The 15,951-nt window shown below is 42.3% G+C and overlaps 1 protein-coding gene across 3 annotated transcripts in view; it reads right to left on the reverse strand.

Annotated features, from left to right (window-relative positions):
- aggf1 (angiogenic factor with G patch and FHA domains 1) overlaps nt 1-15,951 on the reverse strand; it is a 110,221-nt gene that overhangs the window by 21,294 nt on the left and 72,976 nt on the right. For all 3 annotated transcript variants that reach the window (XM_068029487.1, XM_068029489.1, XM_068029488.1), the window contains 4 exons: nt 13,211-13,316; nt 7,869-7,920; nt 7,156-7,257; nt 5,855-6,017 (listed from right to left, as the gene is read on the reverse strand). In XM_068029487.1, coding sequence (XP_067885588.1) covers nt 5,855-6,017; nt 7,156-7,257; nt 7,869-7,920; nt 13,211-13,316 — 423 coding nt within the window. The remainder of the gene's footprint in view (nt 1-5,854; nt 6,018-7,155; nt 7,258-7,868; nt 7,921-13,210; nt 13,317-15,951) is intronic.

The raw sequence follows: 15,951 nt of genomic DNA on the forward strand, positions 1-15,951 counted from the left end.
TCCTTCCCTAAAGGACATTAGTGAACCAGATGGGTTTTTACAACAATCGACAATGGTTTCATGGCCATCATTAGACTAGCTTTAAATTCCAGATTTATTAATTGAATTCAAATTCCACCTTCTGCTGTGGTGGGATTCGAAGCCATGTCCCCAGAGCAATACCTGGGTCTCTGGGTTACTAGTCCAGTGATGATACCAGTATGCCACTGCCTCCAAATTGCAATATTTGCAACGAGGGAACCTCATTAATCATGACCTGATCTGTAGCTAGAGAAACCTTGGTATTTGTAAGATAACTTAAAAGAATAACATAAGTAACACCGAAAGGTTGTAATCCACTTTTTCATTTTCCTCCACATGCCGCAGTAATTTTCCCAGTGCAGTATGTCTCAAGGAAAGAGGACAAGGGTCAAAATAAAAAGCCAGAATAACTCTGCCTAAAACAGTGATATTTTACATAGGATAACATTACATAGGATATACGACAGATAGACCAGTTGACACAACCAGTCCATACTGGCATTCGAGCCTTTTTTTAAAAATCATTCATGGGATGTGAGCATCCAGCATTTGTTGCCCATCTCTAATTGCCTTTGACAAGGTGGTGGTGAGCTGCCTTCTTGAACTGCTGCAGTCCTTGGGGTGTAGGTACACCTACAGTGCTGTTAAGAAAGGAGTTCCTTTTCTTTGACTTTGTAGCAAAGAACAAAAGAACAAAGAACAGTACAGCACAGGAGCAGGCCATTCGGCCCTCCAAGCCTGCGCCAATCTTGATGCCTGTCTAAACTAAAACCTTCTGCACTTCCGGGAACCGTATCCCTCTATTCCCATCCTATTGCTACAATTGTACAGGGCATTGGTGAGAACACATCTAGAGTATTGTGTACAGTTTTGGTCTCCCTACTTAAGGAAGGATAGAAACATAGAAAATAGGAGCAGGAGTAGGCCATTCAGCCCTTCGAGCCTGCTCTGCCATTCATTTTGATCATAGCTGATCATCCAACTCAGTAACCTGTTCCCGCTTTCCCCCATATCCTTTGATCCCTTTCGCCCCAAGAGCTATATCTAACTCCTTCTTGAAAACATACAATGTTTTGGCCTCAACTGCTTTCTGTGGTAGCGATTTCCACAGGCTCACTATTCTCTGGTTAAAGAAATTTCTCATCTCAGTCCTGAAAGGTTTACCTCGTATCCTTAGACTATGACCCCTGGTTCTGGACTCCCCCACCATTGTGAACATCCTTCCTGCATCTACCCTGTCAAGTCCTGTTAGAATTTTATGCGTTGCTATGAGATTCCCCCCTCACTCTTCTGAACTCCAGCGAATATAATCCTAACCGACTCAATCTCTCCTCATACGTCAGTCCCGCCATCCCAGGAATCAGTCTGGTAAACCTTCGCTGCACTCCCTCTATAGCAAGAACATCCTTCCTCAGATAAGGAGACCAAAACTGCACACAGTATCCCAGGTGCGGCCTCACCAAGGCTCTGTATAATTGCAGCAAGACATCCCTGCTTCTGTACTCGAATCCTCTCGCTATGCAGGCCAACATACCATTTGCCTTTTTTACTGCCTGTTGCACCTGCATGCTTACCCTCAGCGACTGGTGTACGAGAACGCCCAGGTCTCGTTGCATATTCCCCTCTCTGTTTATAGCCGTTCAGATAATAATCTGCCTTCTTGTTTTTGCTACCAAAGTGGATAACCTCACATTTATCCACATTATACTACACCTGCCATGCATTTGCCCACTCACTCAGCTTGTCCAAATCACCCTGAAGCCTCTCTGCATCCTCCTCACAACTCACTCTCCCACCCAGTTTTGTGTCATTTGCAAATTTGGAGATATTACATTTAGTTCCCTCATCTAAATCATGAATGTATATTGTGAATAGCTGGGGTCCTGGCACCGATCCCTGCGGTACCCCGCTAGTCACTGCCTGCCATTTGGAAAAAGACCTGTTTATTCCTACTCTTTGTTTCCTGTTTGCCAACCAATTTTCTATCCATCGCAATACACTAATTAATGCAATAATGACGTAGTTCAGAGAAGGTTCACTCGACTGATTCCTGGGATGAGCGGGTTATCTTATGAGGAAAGGTGGACAGGTTGGGTCTGTATTTATTGGAGTTCAGAAGACTGAGAGGTGATCTTATTGAAACATAAGATCCTGAGGCGGCTTGACAGGGTGGATATTGAAAGGATGTTTCCCCTTGTGGGAGAGACTAGAACTAGAACAGTTTAAAAATAAGGGATCTCTCATTTAAGACAGAAACGAGGAGAAATGTTTTCTCTCAGAGGGTTGTGAATCTATGGAACTCTCTTGCCCGGAGAGTGGTGGAGACAGAGTCATTGAATGTTTTTAAGGCAGAGGTGGATATATTCTTGACAAACAAGGGAGTCAAAGGGTATCGGGGGGCGGTAGGCAGGAAAGTGGAGTTGTGTCTACAAACAGATCAGCCATGATCTTACAGAATGGCGGAATAGGCTCGAGGGGCCGAGTAGCCTACTCCTGTTCCTAATTCATATGTTCATATAATATTGTTGCTCATTTTATTTTCCCATGTTCTATTCTCAGCCCATCAAAATCATCTTTTCTCCAATCTATTAACCTGGTTTTCGTCATACTTATGTCCTTCTCTATTATATTCTAAAAGCATATTATAATTTGGCCGCTATTACCTAGATGTTCCCCTACTTTTTTTTACTTCTCTTACCTGCTCTGGTTCATTCCCCATTACTAGATCCAATAGAGAATCTTCCCTCATTGGGCTTTTAACATATTGGATTAGAAAGGAGTCCTGTATACCTTGTAGGAAATCCGATCCCTTATCCCTTTTATCTACTTCTTCTGTCCAATTAATATCAGGGTAGTTGAAATTCCCTTGATTATTATTCTTTTTTTTTACTCAATTCTGCCAATGTCTGCATATTTCTTCCTCCACCTCTCTTCCACGATTAGGTGGCCTGTAGACTACACCTATTAGTGTGATTGATCCTTTATCATCTTTTAGCTTTATCTATATGGATTCTATTTTTCTCTTGCTGATAGCTGCGTTCCTTTTTTTCTACTGCCATAATGTTATCCCGAATAATACGCCACCTCCTCTTTTTCCCTATCCATCTTTTCTAAATATGTTATACCCTGCAATGTTTAACTCCCAGTCCTAATTTTACTGTAGCCATGTCTCAGTAATACCTCCCAACGCATGATTGCCTCCATCTCCCCTGTTTTACTATGGACACACTGTACATTGCTGTACAGATATTTTAACTCATTTTTAATAGGACTTCCTCTCACTTTGTTTAATCATCTTTTTAGACTCCTGTTCTATAAATCTATTTGTTCCCTTGCCATCAATGTCCTCCCTTATTTTATTCTTTCCTATGCTTTCCTTCCCTGTTTTACTTACATGTAGGCTGCTTACGTTTCTTGTACATTCACCCCCCACTTCTATCTTACTAGTTTAAGGTCTTTGCCACCTCCCTATTTACCCTTTCAGCTGGGACACAGGTCCCATACGGTTCAAGTGCGGCCTGTCCCTTCGGTACAACACCTTCCTGTCCCAGAACTGGTGCCAGTATCCCATTAAAAGGAACCCCTCTTTTCCACACCAGCCCTTTAACCATCTGTTAATTCTCCTGATCTGTCTGTTCCTATGCCAATTTGCACATGGCTTGGGCAATAATCCAGAGATTATTACCTTTGGTGTCCAGCTTTTTAATTTAGAGCCTGATACTCTTTTGGCAGAACCTCCTCCCTGTTCCTACCTATGTTGTTTGCTCCAACATAGATCACAACAACTGGGTTTATCCCCTCCCTTTCCAAGTTCCTCTCCAGCTGCTGTGAGACATCCCTCACCCTGGCAGCAGGTACTTAACACACCCTTTGGGACTCTCATTCTTGCCTGCAGAGGACACAATCTATATCTCTAATTAGAGAGTTTCCTATTACTACCACATTTCTATTCTGTTCTCCCTCACACCGACCCCCACACCAACAACTTGGACAGCCTTCTGAGCCACGGTGCCTTGGTCTGCATTATGGTTGTCCTCCCTGCAGTCTTCCCTCTTATTCTCATAGGTAGCGAGTACATCGTACATGTTGGACAGGACCAGTGTCTGTGGATCCTCTTTCTCAACCTCTCCTAAATCCCCATTACCCGGCTCCCTAACAGTCACACCCTCCCTTTCTTAAATCTGTGTTTTTCTCTGGAGTGTATTCTGGATAAAGCTGTTCAGAAATTCCTCTCCCTCCATTATGTGTCAGAGTCTGTCCAAATCGCACTCCAGCTCAATGACTCTAAGCTGGAGTGAGTCAAGGTGGAGAAACTTTGAGGCAGTCTGCAGTTCAACGCAAAGTATCATTCTGTGGTTGAGTTCTGAGAATGCAGGATTTATATTGTCACAACTAGGGAGGAGATGGTTGTGAGGAGACATTACAGGAGCTGTAAAACACTGCTTAGAATATATTTTGTGACCACTGAAGTCTTTTAACTGTCCACCCTGAATATTTACTGCTTCTATTTTTATTTTATTTATTTTTTTATTTAGAGATACAGCACTGAAACAGGCCCTTCGGCCCACCAAGTCTGTGCCGACCAGCAACCACCCATCTATACTAATCCTACATTAATCCCATATTCCGACCACATCCCCACCTTCCCTCAATTCCCCTACCACCTACCTATACTAGGGGCAATTTATAATGGCCAATTTACCTATTAACCTGCAAGTCTTTGGCATGTGGGAGGAAACCGGCGAAAACCCACGAAGACACAGGGAGAACTTGCAAACTCCGCACAGGCAGTACCCAGAATCGAACCCGGGTCTCTGGAGCTGTGAGGCTGCGGTGCTAACCACTGCGCCGCCCATATGTTGGGGCAAGTGCTCCAACAGGTAGGCTAGATTCAGAAAGGGGGCAGAGGATATTTGAGGTACAGGCCTGATGTGGAAGCCCGAAGGAAAACGTAAAGAAGGGCAGTGGAGTGGAGGCTCACAGTCGAAACACAATGATATTTGAACAGGTTGGATAAATCATGCTGCATGAGGAAGTTTTAATACAAACATTGAAACTTTCATCAGCTGACTCTAGAGAGAATATTTATAATTCACTTGGCACTTGCCTTTCCTCCTTAGCTTGAGATTCTGCTGCGAAAGGTAAACACATTCCTGACCTGCCACCCACTGGCTTTGTTATTCAACTGCATGCTTAGATACATGCTAACTCTCAGGGCTAAAATACAGGACCAGAAGAGGTCTGTAACTAATGTGTGATTAGTTGTTGAACAATAAAAATACGAACTGCGGTACACTTAAAGGTACAAGAGGTATTACAGGTAAATACTGCCACTTTTTTTTATAATTAATTTTGCACAACAGGCAATAATAGAGAAAGGAGTGTTGAGATGACATCACACAAATCAATTAGTCGAGCAGTACGTCAATGCCACTTCAAACCCGTGACATGTCACTACCTGTAATTGGGCAGTCCAGCACAACACCCTACAGCTACAACTGATTGCAGCATACAAGTAGAAGACAGGAATAGTTGTTCAGCTCCTTCTGTTGCTGTCCAAATGAAAGTTTTATTCTTAAGTATGCAGCAATAGAGAGCTTAAGATAAATCTGACTTAAAGGGATGACCCAACCTGAAACTCTCATTCCTGCTGGTTTTCCAACCTAAAATTCACAATTCCTGCCAGTTCAGTTGACAGGCAAACATGAATAATATTAGTGTATATAATCAGGGCTTAAACATATATTACTGTTTTTGATGCATAGTTTCAAAACAAGAGTGGATATATACAAATCAGTAACAGCAGGATAACAAATTTACCATATTCAAATACCTGTGGATTCTTTTTTATTGAGGCGCAGGTGTGCTTTAACCTGACCTGGCTCACAGCCATTGCATGTGTCAGTTCCTGGATGAATATGGAAAGACAGTACCGTCTCCCCAAATTTCACTTCATCACCATGCTCCAACCTATGGGGATCACATTTATTTTTTGGCTGAAAAATTAAACATGAAATTGATGGCTAACAAACAGATATTAATTACATTTTGTACTTTTTGCAATTAAAATTAAATAGTGGAGCTTCAGATTACTCTAATTAAATGAATACTAAATACAGATTTAATTGAAAAAGGTGTCATTTGGAATAATTTCTACAAACCAGAAATAAACTAAGTGATGATGTTTGATCATGCAAGAATGAAACTAAATCACTTATCACAGAACCATACTTCTGCAAATCATAGTATTAATTTACAGGATAAAATCAAGAAACACTTCCAAAAATCTGCATGTTAGTTAAATGAATGGTTTTGTGTTGCACTGGCCCCTGTGTAACACTCCCTTCCACCACCACCCCCACCCACCCCCACCACCCCCAACACTGTCTCCAAGTCTACTGGATTACATTTTTATCATGGGCATCAATCTGTTGCTTACATTTGGCCAATTGATACCATTCAGAATACTCCAGTTAACAATGGAATATGGTAGGTTTAACTTGATAAAGGTCACATCAGCTGCCCAAGACTTGGAGCAGTATAACACATGATGGATGATATTCAATAACATAGCAGGCTGTGGCTGCGCAGCTTCAAGGAAGTTAGAATGCCCCGAAGGTCAACCTCAGAAGTCAAAACTTTAGCTTCTGCCCATTTCCGAAGATCAGACTATTTTTGCCTATTATTGTTGAGTTAGAATTTTAAATCATTTTGTCCAGAATGTTCCCTGAAGTGACCTCAAAATTCTGCTCACATAACAAAGTGGAATCCAGTTGCTATCACTGTGGTCACTAGAGCAGAGATCTGAGGATTGGGTGAGAAAGGATTGAAGCACTTGGTCGAGAGTTCTACATCTAATTGTGAGCACTGATATGGGAATGCTAAAATGAACAAAAAAAACCCATGAAGAATAGAACCAGAACATATTGTGCGGGTGAATCTTTTTTATATAAATACAGTGATGCTGATAGTGAAGAGCTGGACTCTCGACTCAAAACAATGTTAGACTGCCACACAGAACAGTTATCTGAGAATAAAACAAACTTCATCTCATTTTCTGATCACACTTCTACACCAGGTGCTGAGAAAGGCCAGTAAAAAGATCTTACTATCTGATTGCAGCAACAATCTTACCATGAGGATTCTGTTCCCATTGACCACAGTCCCATTCTGGCTCCCCTGGTCAACCAGCATGTATTCCTGCAGATCCTGGTCAAAGTATACTTCAGCATGGAACTAAACAGGATGAAAATCAGGACATGAGAAAAAGAAAATAACACAGCAAAGACCAACATACCAATATAATAAAAACATATTGAGGAATTAGTCTGTGGTGGCATGGAATGATAGGATGCAAAGCTATACCTGCAATTTCCAGCATTGTTGGGCTTCATCTCCCCATGCTGGTGAGAAGAATATCAAATGGGGGCAAAACATTTTCCCATAGGGACACAAAACAAGAATTTACAGGTGAGATTCCCAAGGCTACCTTATGTACGCCTACATTAATCACTCAGATCAAGAGAGCCATTTGTAGATGAGGTCGGAGTGAGGAATTAAGAAATCAGGAAATAAACATACTCCCGTTTTGAGGCTTAAAAAGTTCACAATCTGTGTCTTATACCATATTTAATAGATGAATGCTAATCAAGATACCAAGTGGTAGGTAATTTAATATCTCAACAGGTAGTTTGGAAATATTACATTTTATAATGCAGAACATTACAACTTCTTTGCTTTTAGAATAAAACTAGTTAGAGTTATATCTGTCACAAGTCTCTAGTAACAGTCTTTTTAATGCCATTCTGTTTTCACTTTTTACAGTTTAATGTGATTACATAACTAACCTTACTAACTCCAATTTCAGCTATTCTGATTGCATGGCCCATATCTTTCTCTCTGTGAAATAAAAAGAATCACACTTAAAGTAAAATAGAATGCACAATACATATTATTTACTGAGCTTCCATGTCCCATCCACAGTGGCATACTGCAAACTGGAAAAAATAAAACTGTGAGATTCTGAAAGAGAATGCTGTTTAACAAGTAAATACCTGGAGGATCTTTAGCAACCCTTTGCCATTTTGTAACAGTGTAGACAATATTAGCATAGTATCAAGACATTGATCCAAATTTGATGGAAGCGGTCGTTAACAGTGCTATCAAGTGGCACTTGCTCAGCAATAACCTACTCACCAACGCTCAGTTTGGGTTCTGCCAGGGCCACTCAGCTCCTGACCTCATTACAGCCTTGGTTCAAACATGGACAAAAGAGCTGAACTCCAGAGGTGACAGTGACTGCCCTTCACATCAAGACAGCACTTGACTGAGTATGTCATCAAGGAGCCCTAGCAAAACTGGAGTCAATGGGAATCAGGGGGAAAACACTCCGCTGGTTGGAGTCATACCTAGCACAAAATAAGATGGCTGTGGCTGTTGGAGGTCAATCATCTCAGTCCTAGGACATCACTGTAAGAGTTCCTCAGGGAAGTGTCCTAGGCCCAACCATCTTCAGCTGTTTCATCAATGACCTTCCCTCCATCACAAGGTCAGAAGTGGGGATGTTCGCTGATGATTGCACAATGTTCAGCACCACTCACAACTCCTCAGATACTGAAGCAGCTCAAGTCTATATGCAGCAAGACCTGGACAACATCCAGGCTTGGGCTGATAAGTGACAATTAACATTCGTGCCACACAAGTGCAGGCAATGACCATCTCAAACAAGAGAGAATCTAACCATCTCCCTTTGATGTTCAATGGCATTACCATCACTGAATCCCCCACAATCAACATCGTGGGGGTCACCATTGACCAGAAACTGAACTGGACCAGCCACATAAATGGCCCGGCTACAAGAGCAAGTCAGAGGCTGGGAATTCTGCAGTGAGTAACTCACCTCCCGTCTCCCCAATGCCTGACCACCATCTACAAGGCATAAGTCAGGAGTGTGATGGAATACTCTCCACTAGCTTGGATGGGTGCAGCTCCAACACTCAGAAAGCTCGACACCATCCAGGACAAAGCAGCCTGCGTAATTGGCACCCCATTCACCACTTTCAACATTCACTCCCTCCACTACCAACGCACAGTGGCAACAGTGTGTACCATATACAAGATGCACTGCAGCAACTCACCAAGACTCCTTTGACAGCGCCTTCCAAACCCGCGACCTCTACCATCTAGAAGGACAAGGGCAGCAGATGCATGGGAACATCACCACCTACAAGTTCCCCTCCAAGCCACACACCATCCTGACTTGGAACTATACTGCTGTTCTTTCACTGTTGCTGGGTCAAAATCCCTTCCTAACAGCACTGTTGGTGTACCTACACCCCAAAGACTGCAGCGGTTCAAGGCAGCTCACCACCACCTTCCCAAAGGCAATTTGGGATGGGCAATAAATGCTGGCCTAGCCAGCGACACCTACACCACTCAAACGAATAGAAAAAAAAGAAAAATGCCTCCACCCCAATAATCTGCATTTTCCACCTTACTGTTCTTTTGCAAATTGGAATTTTATTTGCTCAACACAAATTTGAACTTAATCAAGAATGATAAATGAATAATCAATACTATTGTGTAACATGAAGTTAGGAGGTAGAATTATGCTTTCTAATACTGGCCATAAAGTAAATTTAAGTACAGTACTCATTATTCATCGACTACTCTTATACTTACTGTGTACAGTATATCGGGGTAAGGTAACTGTACTTGTTGTGATGCAGGTACCTTTGAGACTTCATGGGAAAAACCCAAAACCGCAGCTGTACTGCTGTTCACCTGTGCTCCTTTTGGCCATAAAACTAAATTATGAGAAGTTTCTAATTCTATTTTTTGGGCAAAAAAGACCAACTACTTATACATGTAGAAAAAATAGGTACCATGTTTGGCTAAATTACAGCATTAAAAAATCTGTGGTCTCTTGCAAATACTTCAGATTGTTCAGTCAGTGCATGAGCCATACAATATGTTAATGCCAATGGGAGACCAAAGAAGATGTTAAACAGTAACATCCAGTGCTTTGGCTGGGATCGTGAAATTTAAGAATTATACAATGCCTGTCTTCATCACGATACGTGCAAGAACATAGTTAATGCACAGTTCTTAAATATGGATCATCACAACAGTTCCTTCCCTTAACACACTATAGATGTCAGGATGAGGTACTTTGGTCCAACGACACCAAAGATTCCAATGACTTCCTTTTGAGGCTGTGTACATTATATAAGGAAGATATGCTGCATTCACTCCACTTCATCCAATTAGAATTGTTAAACATTAAGTGGTGTCTAAAAGTCTCAAATTGTTTAACAGTATATAAACCAAGTGGTGCCTACAGGATCTATCCTCTTGTGAAATTTATCTTTGGCAAGCCCCACAGAAAGGATACAGGCAATACTATAAATATGTCAGAGACTTGTTTAAAATGGACAAACTAAAATCCCATTTTCTTGAAGGAACGAAACCTACTGAATTTGTTGCTTTTACATACTTATGCTGGGCATCCAAACCACAAGACCTCTTCTATTCATGCTGCATTTAAGGTCTTGTCCCAAAGTTGCAATTCAATTCTCTTGATGGCAGCAGCAGTAGGAAAAGGTAGGCATAACAGGGCAAATATATGCACAAAAATTGATGAGCACCTGGTGCTCGAAATCAGAGAAGACTGAAGAACAGGAAATGGGCAGCTTTGTCTATGGAGGACGAACATATGAGGAAGAAAATAATGAACATAGGAAATGTGAAGTTCTTACTCATTTGTTTATATTATACCAGAGTACTATAATAGCAGAGGTAGGAAACTTTGCAGACCGTAATGATGTGCTCTCAATCATAACATTTATTTTAAATGGTGGTTGAATCAACTTTACTCACAGTTCTGGAAGAAAACAAGTTGCATCTTCCACCAGACGTGTTAAAAAGAAACAAATAAAATCATTGCTGATAACTATGCCTTTAAGAGTTCTACATACGGTTGCATCACAACAATGACAACTCTTCAAAAGTACTTATTTGGGTGTAAAGTGCCTTGGGATGTCCTCAGGTCGTGAAAGGCGTTATATAAATGCAAGTCTTTGTTTTTTCCTTTTGCATGTGGAAAACAACCAGGCAGACGTACTAGCATCAGAGATTTGTGGTACTACAGGGACCTCTCAGGTACAACCTGTTCCAGAAGTGGAGAGTCCAAAAAGCTTACAAATTTGGAAAACTGGAACTGGAACTGATGTAAATGTGTTGGAAGCAGTTCAAAAAGGATGTAATAAAAACAAGAAATGCTGGAAATACTCAGCAGGTCTGGCAGCGTCTGTGGAGAGAGAAGCAGAGTTAACGTTTCAGGTCAGTGAGCCTTCTTCAGAACTGTTCTGAAGAAGGGTCACTGACCTGAAACGTTAACTCTGCTTCTCTCTCCACAGATACTGCCAGACCTGCTGAGTATTTCCAGCATTTCTTGTTTTTATTTCAGATTTCCAGCATCTGCAGTATTTTGCTTTTATTTATCAAAAAGGATGTAAATGCATTGTAAGCAGTTCAAAGAAGGTTTACTGGACTGATACCTGGAATGGGCGGGCTATCTTATGAGGAGAGACTGGACAGGCTAGACTTGTAGCCGCTGGAATTTAGAAGAGGCAACTTGACTGAAACATATAAGATTCTGAAGGATCTTGACAGGGTAGATGTGGAAAAGATGTTTCCCCCTGTGGGAGAATCTAAAATCAGGGGTCACTGTTTAAAAATAAGGGGCTGCCCATTTATGACAGAGATGAGGAGAATTTTTTTCTCTCAGAGGGTTGAGAGTTTTTGGAACTGTCTTCCTCAGAAGGCAGTGGAAGCAGAGTCTTTGAATATGTTTAGGGGGTGAAAGGTTATCGGGGGTAGGTGGTAATGTGGAGAAATCAGTTCAGCCATGAACTTATTGAATGGCAGAGCAGGCTCAAGGGGCCGAGTGGCCTACTCCTGCTCCTAATTCATATGATCGTATGTATCTACTCTTCTTTCTATAAAATATTTTGTCAGGACATGATGAAATCAAACTTGGAGGTGTGGCAGAGTGAGGATAATACCAATCGATTGCAACAGGACATGGACAAGCCATCAGATTGGGAAGACAAGTGGCAGATGAAATTTACATTTAATACAGAGAAGTGAGAGGTGATGCATTTTGGCAGAAGGGATAGGGAGAGGCAATATATACTTAATGGCACAGTTCTAAAGAGTGTGCAGGAACAGAGGAACCTGGGGGTGCATGTGCATAGATCTTTGAAGCTGGCAGGACATATTGATAGAGTAGTCAGCAAAGCATATGGAATCTTGGGCTTCATAAACAGAGATAGTAAGTACAAAAACAGAGAAGTTATGCTGAACCTTTATAAAGCTCTGATTAAGCCACAAATAGAGTACTGCATCCAGTTCTGGTCACCACATTTTAGGAAGGATATGAGGGTCCTTGAGAGGGTACAAAGGAGATTTACCAGAATGGTTCCAGGGATGAGGGATTTTAGCTACAAGGATAGGTTGGAGAAGCTGGGGTTGTTCTCCTTGGAACAAAAGAGTTTGAGGAGAAATTTGATAAAGATGTAGGAGATTCTGACAGGTTTAGATAGACGAAGAAAAGCTGTTCCCATTAGCTGATGGCACAAGGACTAGGGGACACAGGTATAAAGTTTTGGGCAAGAGATGCAGAGGGAATGTGAGGAAGAACATTTTTACACAGCAAGTGGTAATGATCTGGAACTTGTTGCCTACGCAGGTGGTGAAAGCAGACACAATCAATGATTTCAAAAGGAAATTGGATGGGCACCTGTGGGAAATAAATTTGCAAGGCTATGGACAAAGAGAGGGGGAATGGGACTGACTGAATTGCTCCACAGAGATCCAGCATGGACTTGATGGGCTGAATGGCCTCCTTTTGTGCCATAATGACTCTGACACCACTACCTTAGTAAGTGCTGACAATTTTGATAAATCTTAGCAAAAGAAAAGCCACAAATGTGTTTTTCTATTTTTATCACAAGATCACAGAACAGGACAATAATTAAACTGAAGAAAATACTCCCTCCTCCAACAAAAAGTTGCAGAAACACCACATCAAGGCACCAAATAAAATTTCATACAGTCTAACCTAACAACTGAACTTCTTTTAACTATCCTTGTTTAACTGTGTTAGCAGTACAATTCTGTCTGATACCTTCCAATGGTAGCTGACTTCACTGCAGTGATGATGAAGAGTGTACCAGGTTCCAGGACTGGTGATCGCACCACCATCACACGAACACACGGAGGCCACGGCTGACCTATACATTAGAAAGTAATATACAATAGGACAGAAATTATTTATCTTGGCTGTATGTAAGGGGCAATCAAAGTTAAGCCAGTCATGGTAAGCTTTATGAAGGTGCAACATACACATTTCTGCTTAAATCATTAAGATAGTTTGTCATTTTCGGGGACACGGGTTCAAATTCCACCACGGCAGCCGGTGGAATTTAAATTTAATTCATTAATAAAATTCAATTAATTAATTAACAAAGCTGGGATTGATAGCTAGTCTCAGTAATGGTGACCACGAAATGAGCATCCACTGTCATCAAAACCCATCTGGTTCACTAATATAAAAGCAAAATAGTACGGATGCTGGAAATCTGAAACAAAAATGAAAAGTGCTGGAAATACTCAGCAGGTCTGGCAGCATCTGTGGAGAGAGAAGCAGAGTTAACATTTCAGGTCAGTGACCCTCCATCAGAACTGGCAAAGGTTAGAAATGTAATAGGTTTTAAGCAAATAAAGCGGGGGTGGGGGAAAAGAGAACAAAAGGGAAGGTGTTGACAGAACAGAGGGCCAGAGATTAACTGACAATGTGGTCATGGGGCAAAGGCAAAGAGTGTGCTAATGGTGTGGTGAAAGACAAAGCATTAGTGCAGAAAGGGTGTTAAATGACAGAATAATGAACAGCCCTAGCCAAAAGCACAAACATGAAAAAACCAGCAGGCAGGCACATGTAAAAAACAAATGATGAAACAAAATAAAATAAAGTAAAAATAAAAACGGGCCAGTTATGCTCTGAAATTACTGAACTCATTGTTCAGTCCAGTAGGCTGTAGCAATCCTAATCGGTATATGAGGTGCTGTTCCTCGAACTTGGGTTGATGTTCACTGGAACACTGCAGCAAGCCCAGGACAGAGATGTGGGCATGAGAGCAGGGGAGTGTGTTGAAATGGCAAACGATCAGAAGCTCAGGGTCATGTTTTAGGACTGAGCGGAGGTGTTCCGCAAAGCGATCACCCGATCTGCGTTTGGTCTCTCCAATGTAGAGGAGTCCGCATTGTGAGCAACGAATACAGTAAACTAAATTGAAAGTACAAGTAAATCGCTGCTTCACCTGAAATGAGTGTTGGTGCCTTGGATATTGAGGAGAGAGGAGGTAAAAGGGCAGACACTACTCCTCCTGCGATTGCATGGGGAGGTGCTGTGGTAAGGGGACGAGGTTTCGGGGCTAATGGAGGAGGGGACCAGGGTGGCATGGAGGGAACCATCACTTCGGAATGCTAACAGGGGAGGAAGATGCGTTTGGTGGTGGCATCATGTTGGAGGTGGCGGCACAGTGGCGCAGTGGTTAGCACCGCAGCCTCACAGCTCCAGCGACCCGGGTTCAATTCTGGGTACTGCCTGTGTGGAGTTTGCAAGTTCTCCCTGTGTCTGCGTGGATTTCCTCTGGGTGCTCCGGTTTCCTCCCACATGCCAAAGACTTGCAGGTTGATAGGTTAATTGGCCATTATAAATTGCCCCTAGTATAGGTAGGTGGTAGGGAAATATAGGGACAGGTGGGGATGTGGTAGGAATATGGGATTAGTGTAGGATTAGTATAAATGGGTGGTTGATGGTCGGCACAGTCTCGGTGGGCCGAAGGGCCTGTTTCAGTGCTGTATCTCTAACTAACTAACTAAAAAAATAATCCTTTGGATGTGAGGCTGGTAGATGCTACCAGACTTGCTGAGTATTTCCAGCACTTCCTGTTTTTATTTTTGGTTCACTAATGTCCTTTTCAGAAGGAAATCTGCCATCCTGACCTGGTCTGGCCGACTTGTGACTTCAAACACACAGCAATGTGGTCGACTCTTAATTGCCCTCTGAAATGGCCCAGCAAGCCATTTAGTTATATAAAACCACTACACAAAAGTTGAAAAGGAACATAACCAGACAGAATAACCGACATCGACCAAGGCACTGGAAATGATGTCAAACCCAGCCCTGTTGACCCTGTAAAGTTCTCCTTACGAATATCTGGGAGCTTGTGCCAAAATTGGGACAGCTGTCCCACAGACGAGACAAGCAACAGCCTGACAAAGTCATACTCACGGAAATATACCTTATATCTAATGTCCCACAGACAGGACAGACTCACCAGAGGTGGCGGCACAGTGGTATATAGTCGGGAGGGAGTTGTCCTGGGAGTCCTCAACATTGACTCTGGACCCCATGATGTCTCATGGCATCAGGTCAAACATGGGCAAGGAAACCTCCTGCTGATTACCACCGACTGCACTCCCTCAGTTGATGAATCAGTGCTCCTCCATGTTGAATACCACTTGGACGAAGTACTAAGGGTGGCAAGGGCACAGAATGTATCCTGGGTGGGGGACGTCAATGTCCATCACCAAGAGTGGCTTGGTAGCACCACTACCGACCAAGTCCTAAAGGACATATCTTCCAGACTGGGCCTGCTGCAGGTGGCGAGGGAATCAAAAAGGAAAAACCTACTAGATCTTGTCCTCACCAATCTACCTGTTGCAGATGCATCTGTCCATGACAGTATTGGTCCGAGTGACCACCGCACAACCCTTGTGAAAACAAAGTCCTGTCTTCACACGGACGATACTGTCCATTGTGTTATGTGTCTAATGGGACAAATGGGATAGATTCAGAACAAA

This window comes from Heterodontus francisci, chromosome 4, assembly GCF_036365525.1.
Source record: "Heterodontus francisci isolate sHetFra1 chromosome 4, sHetFra1.hap1, whole genome shotgun sequence".
NCBI lineage: Eukaryota > Metazoa > Chordata > Chondrichthyes > Heterodontiformes > Heterodontidae > Heterodontus > Heterodontus francisci.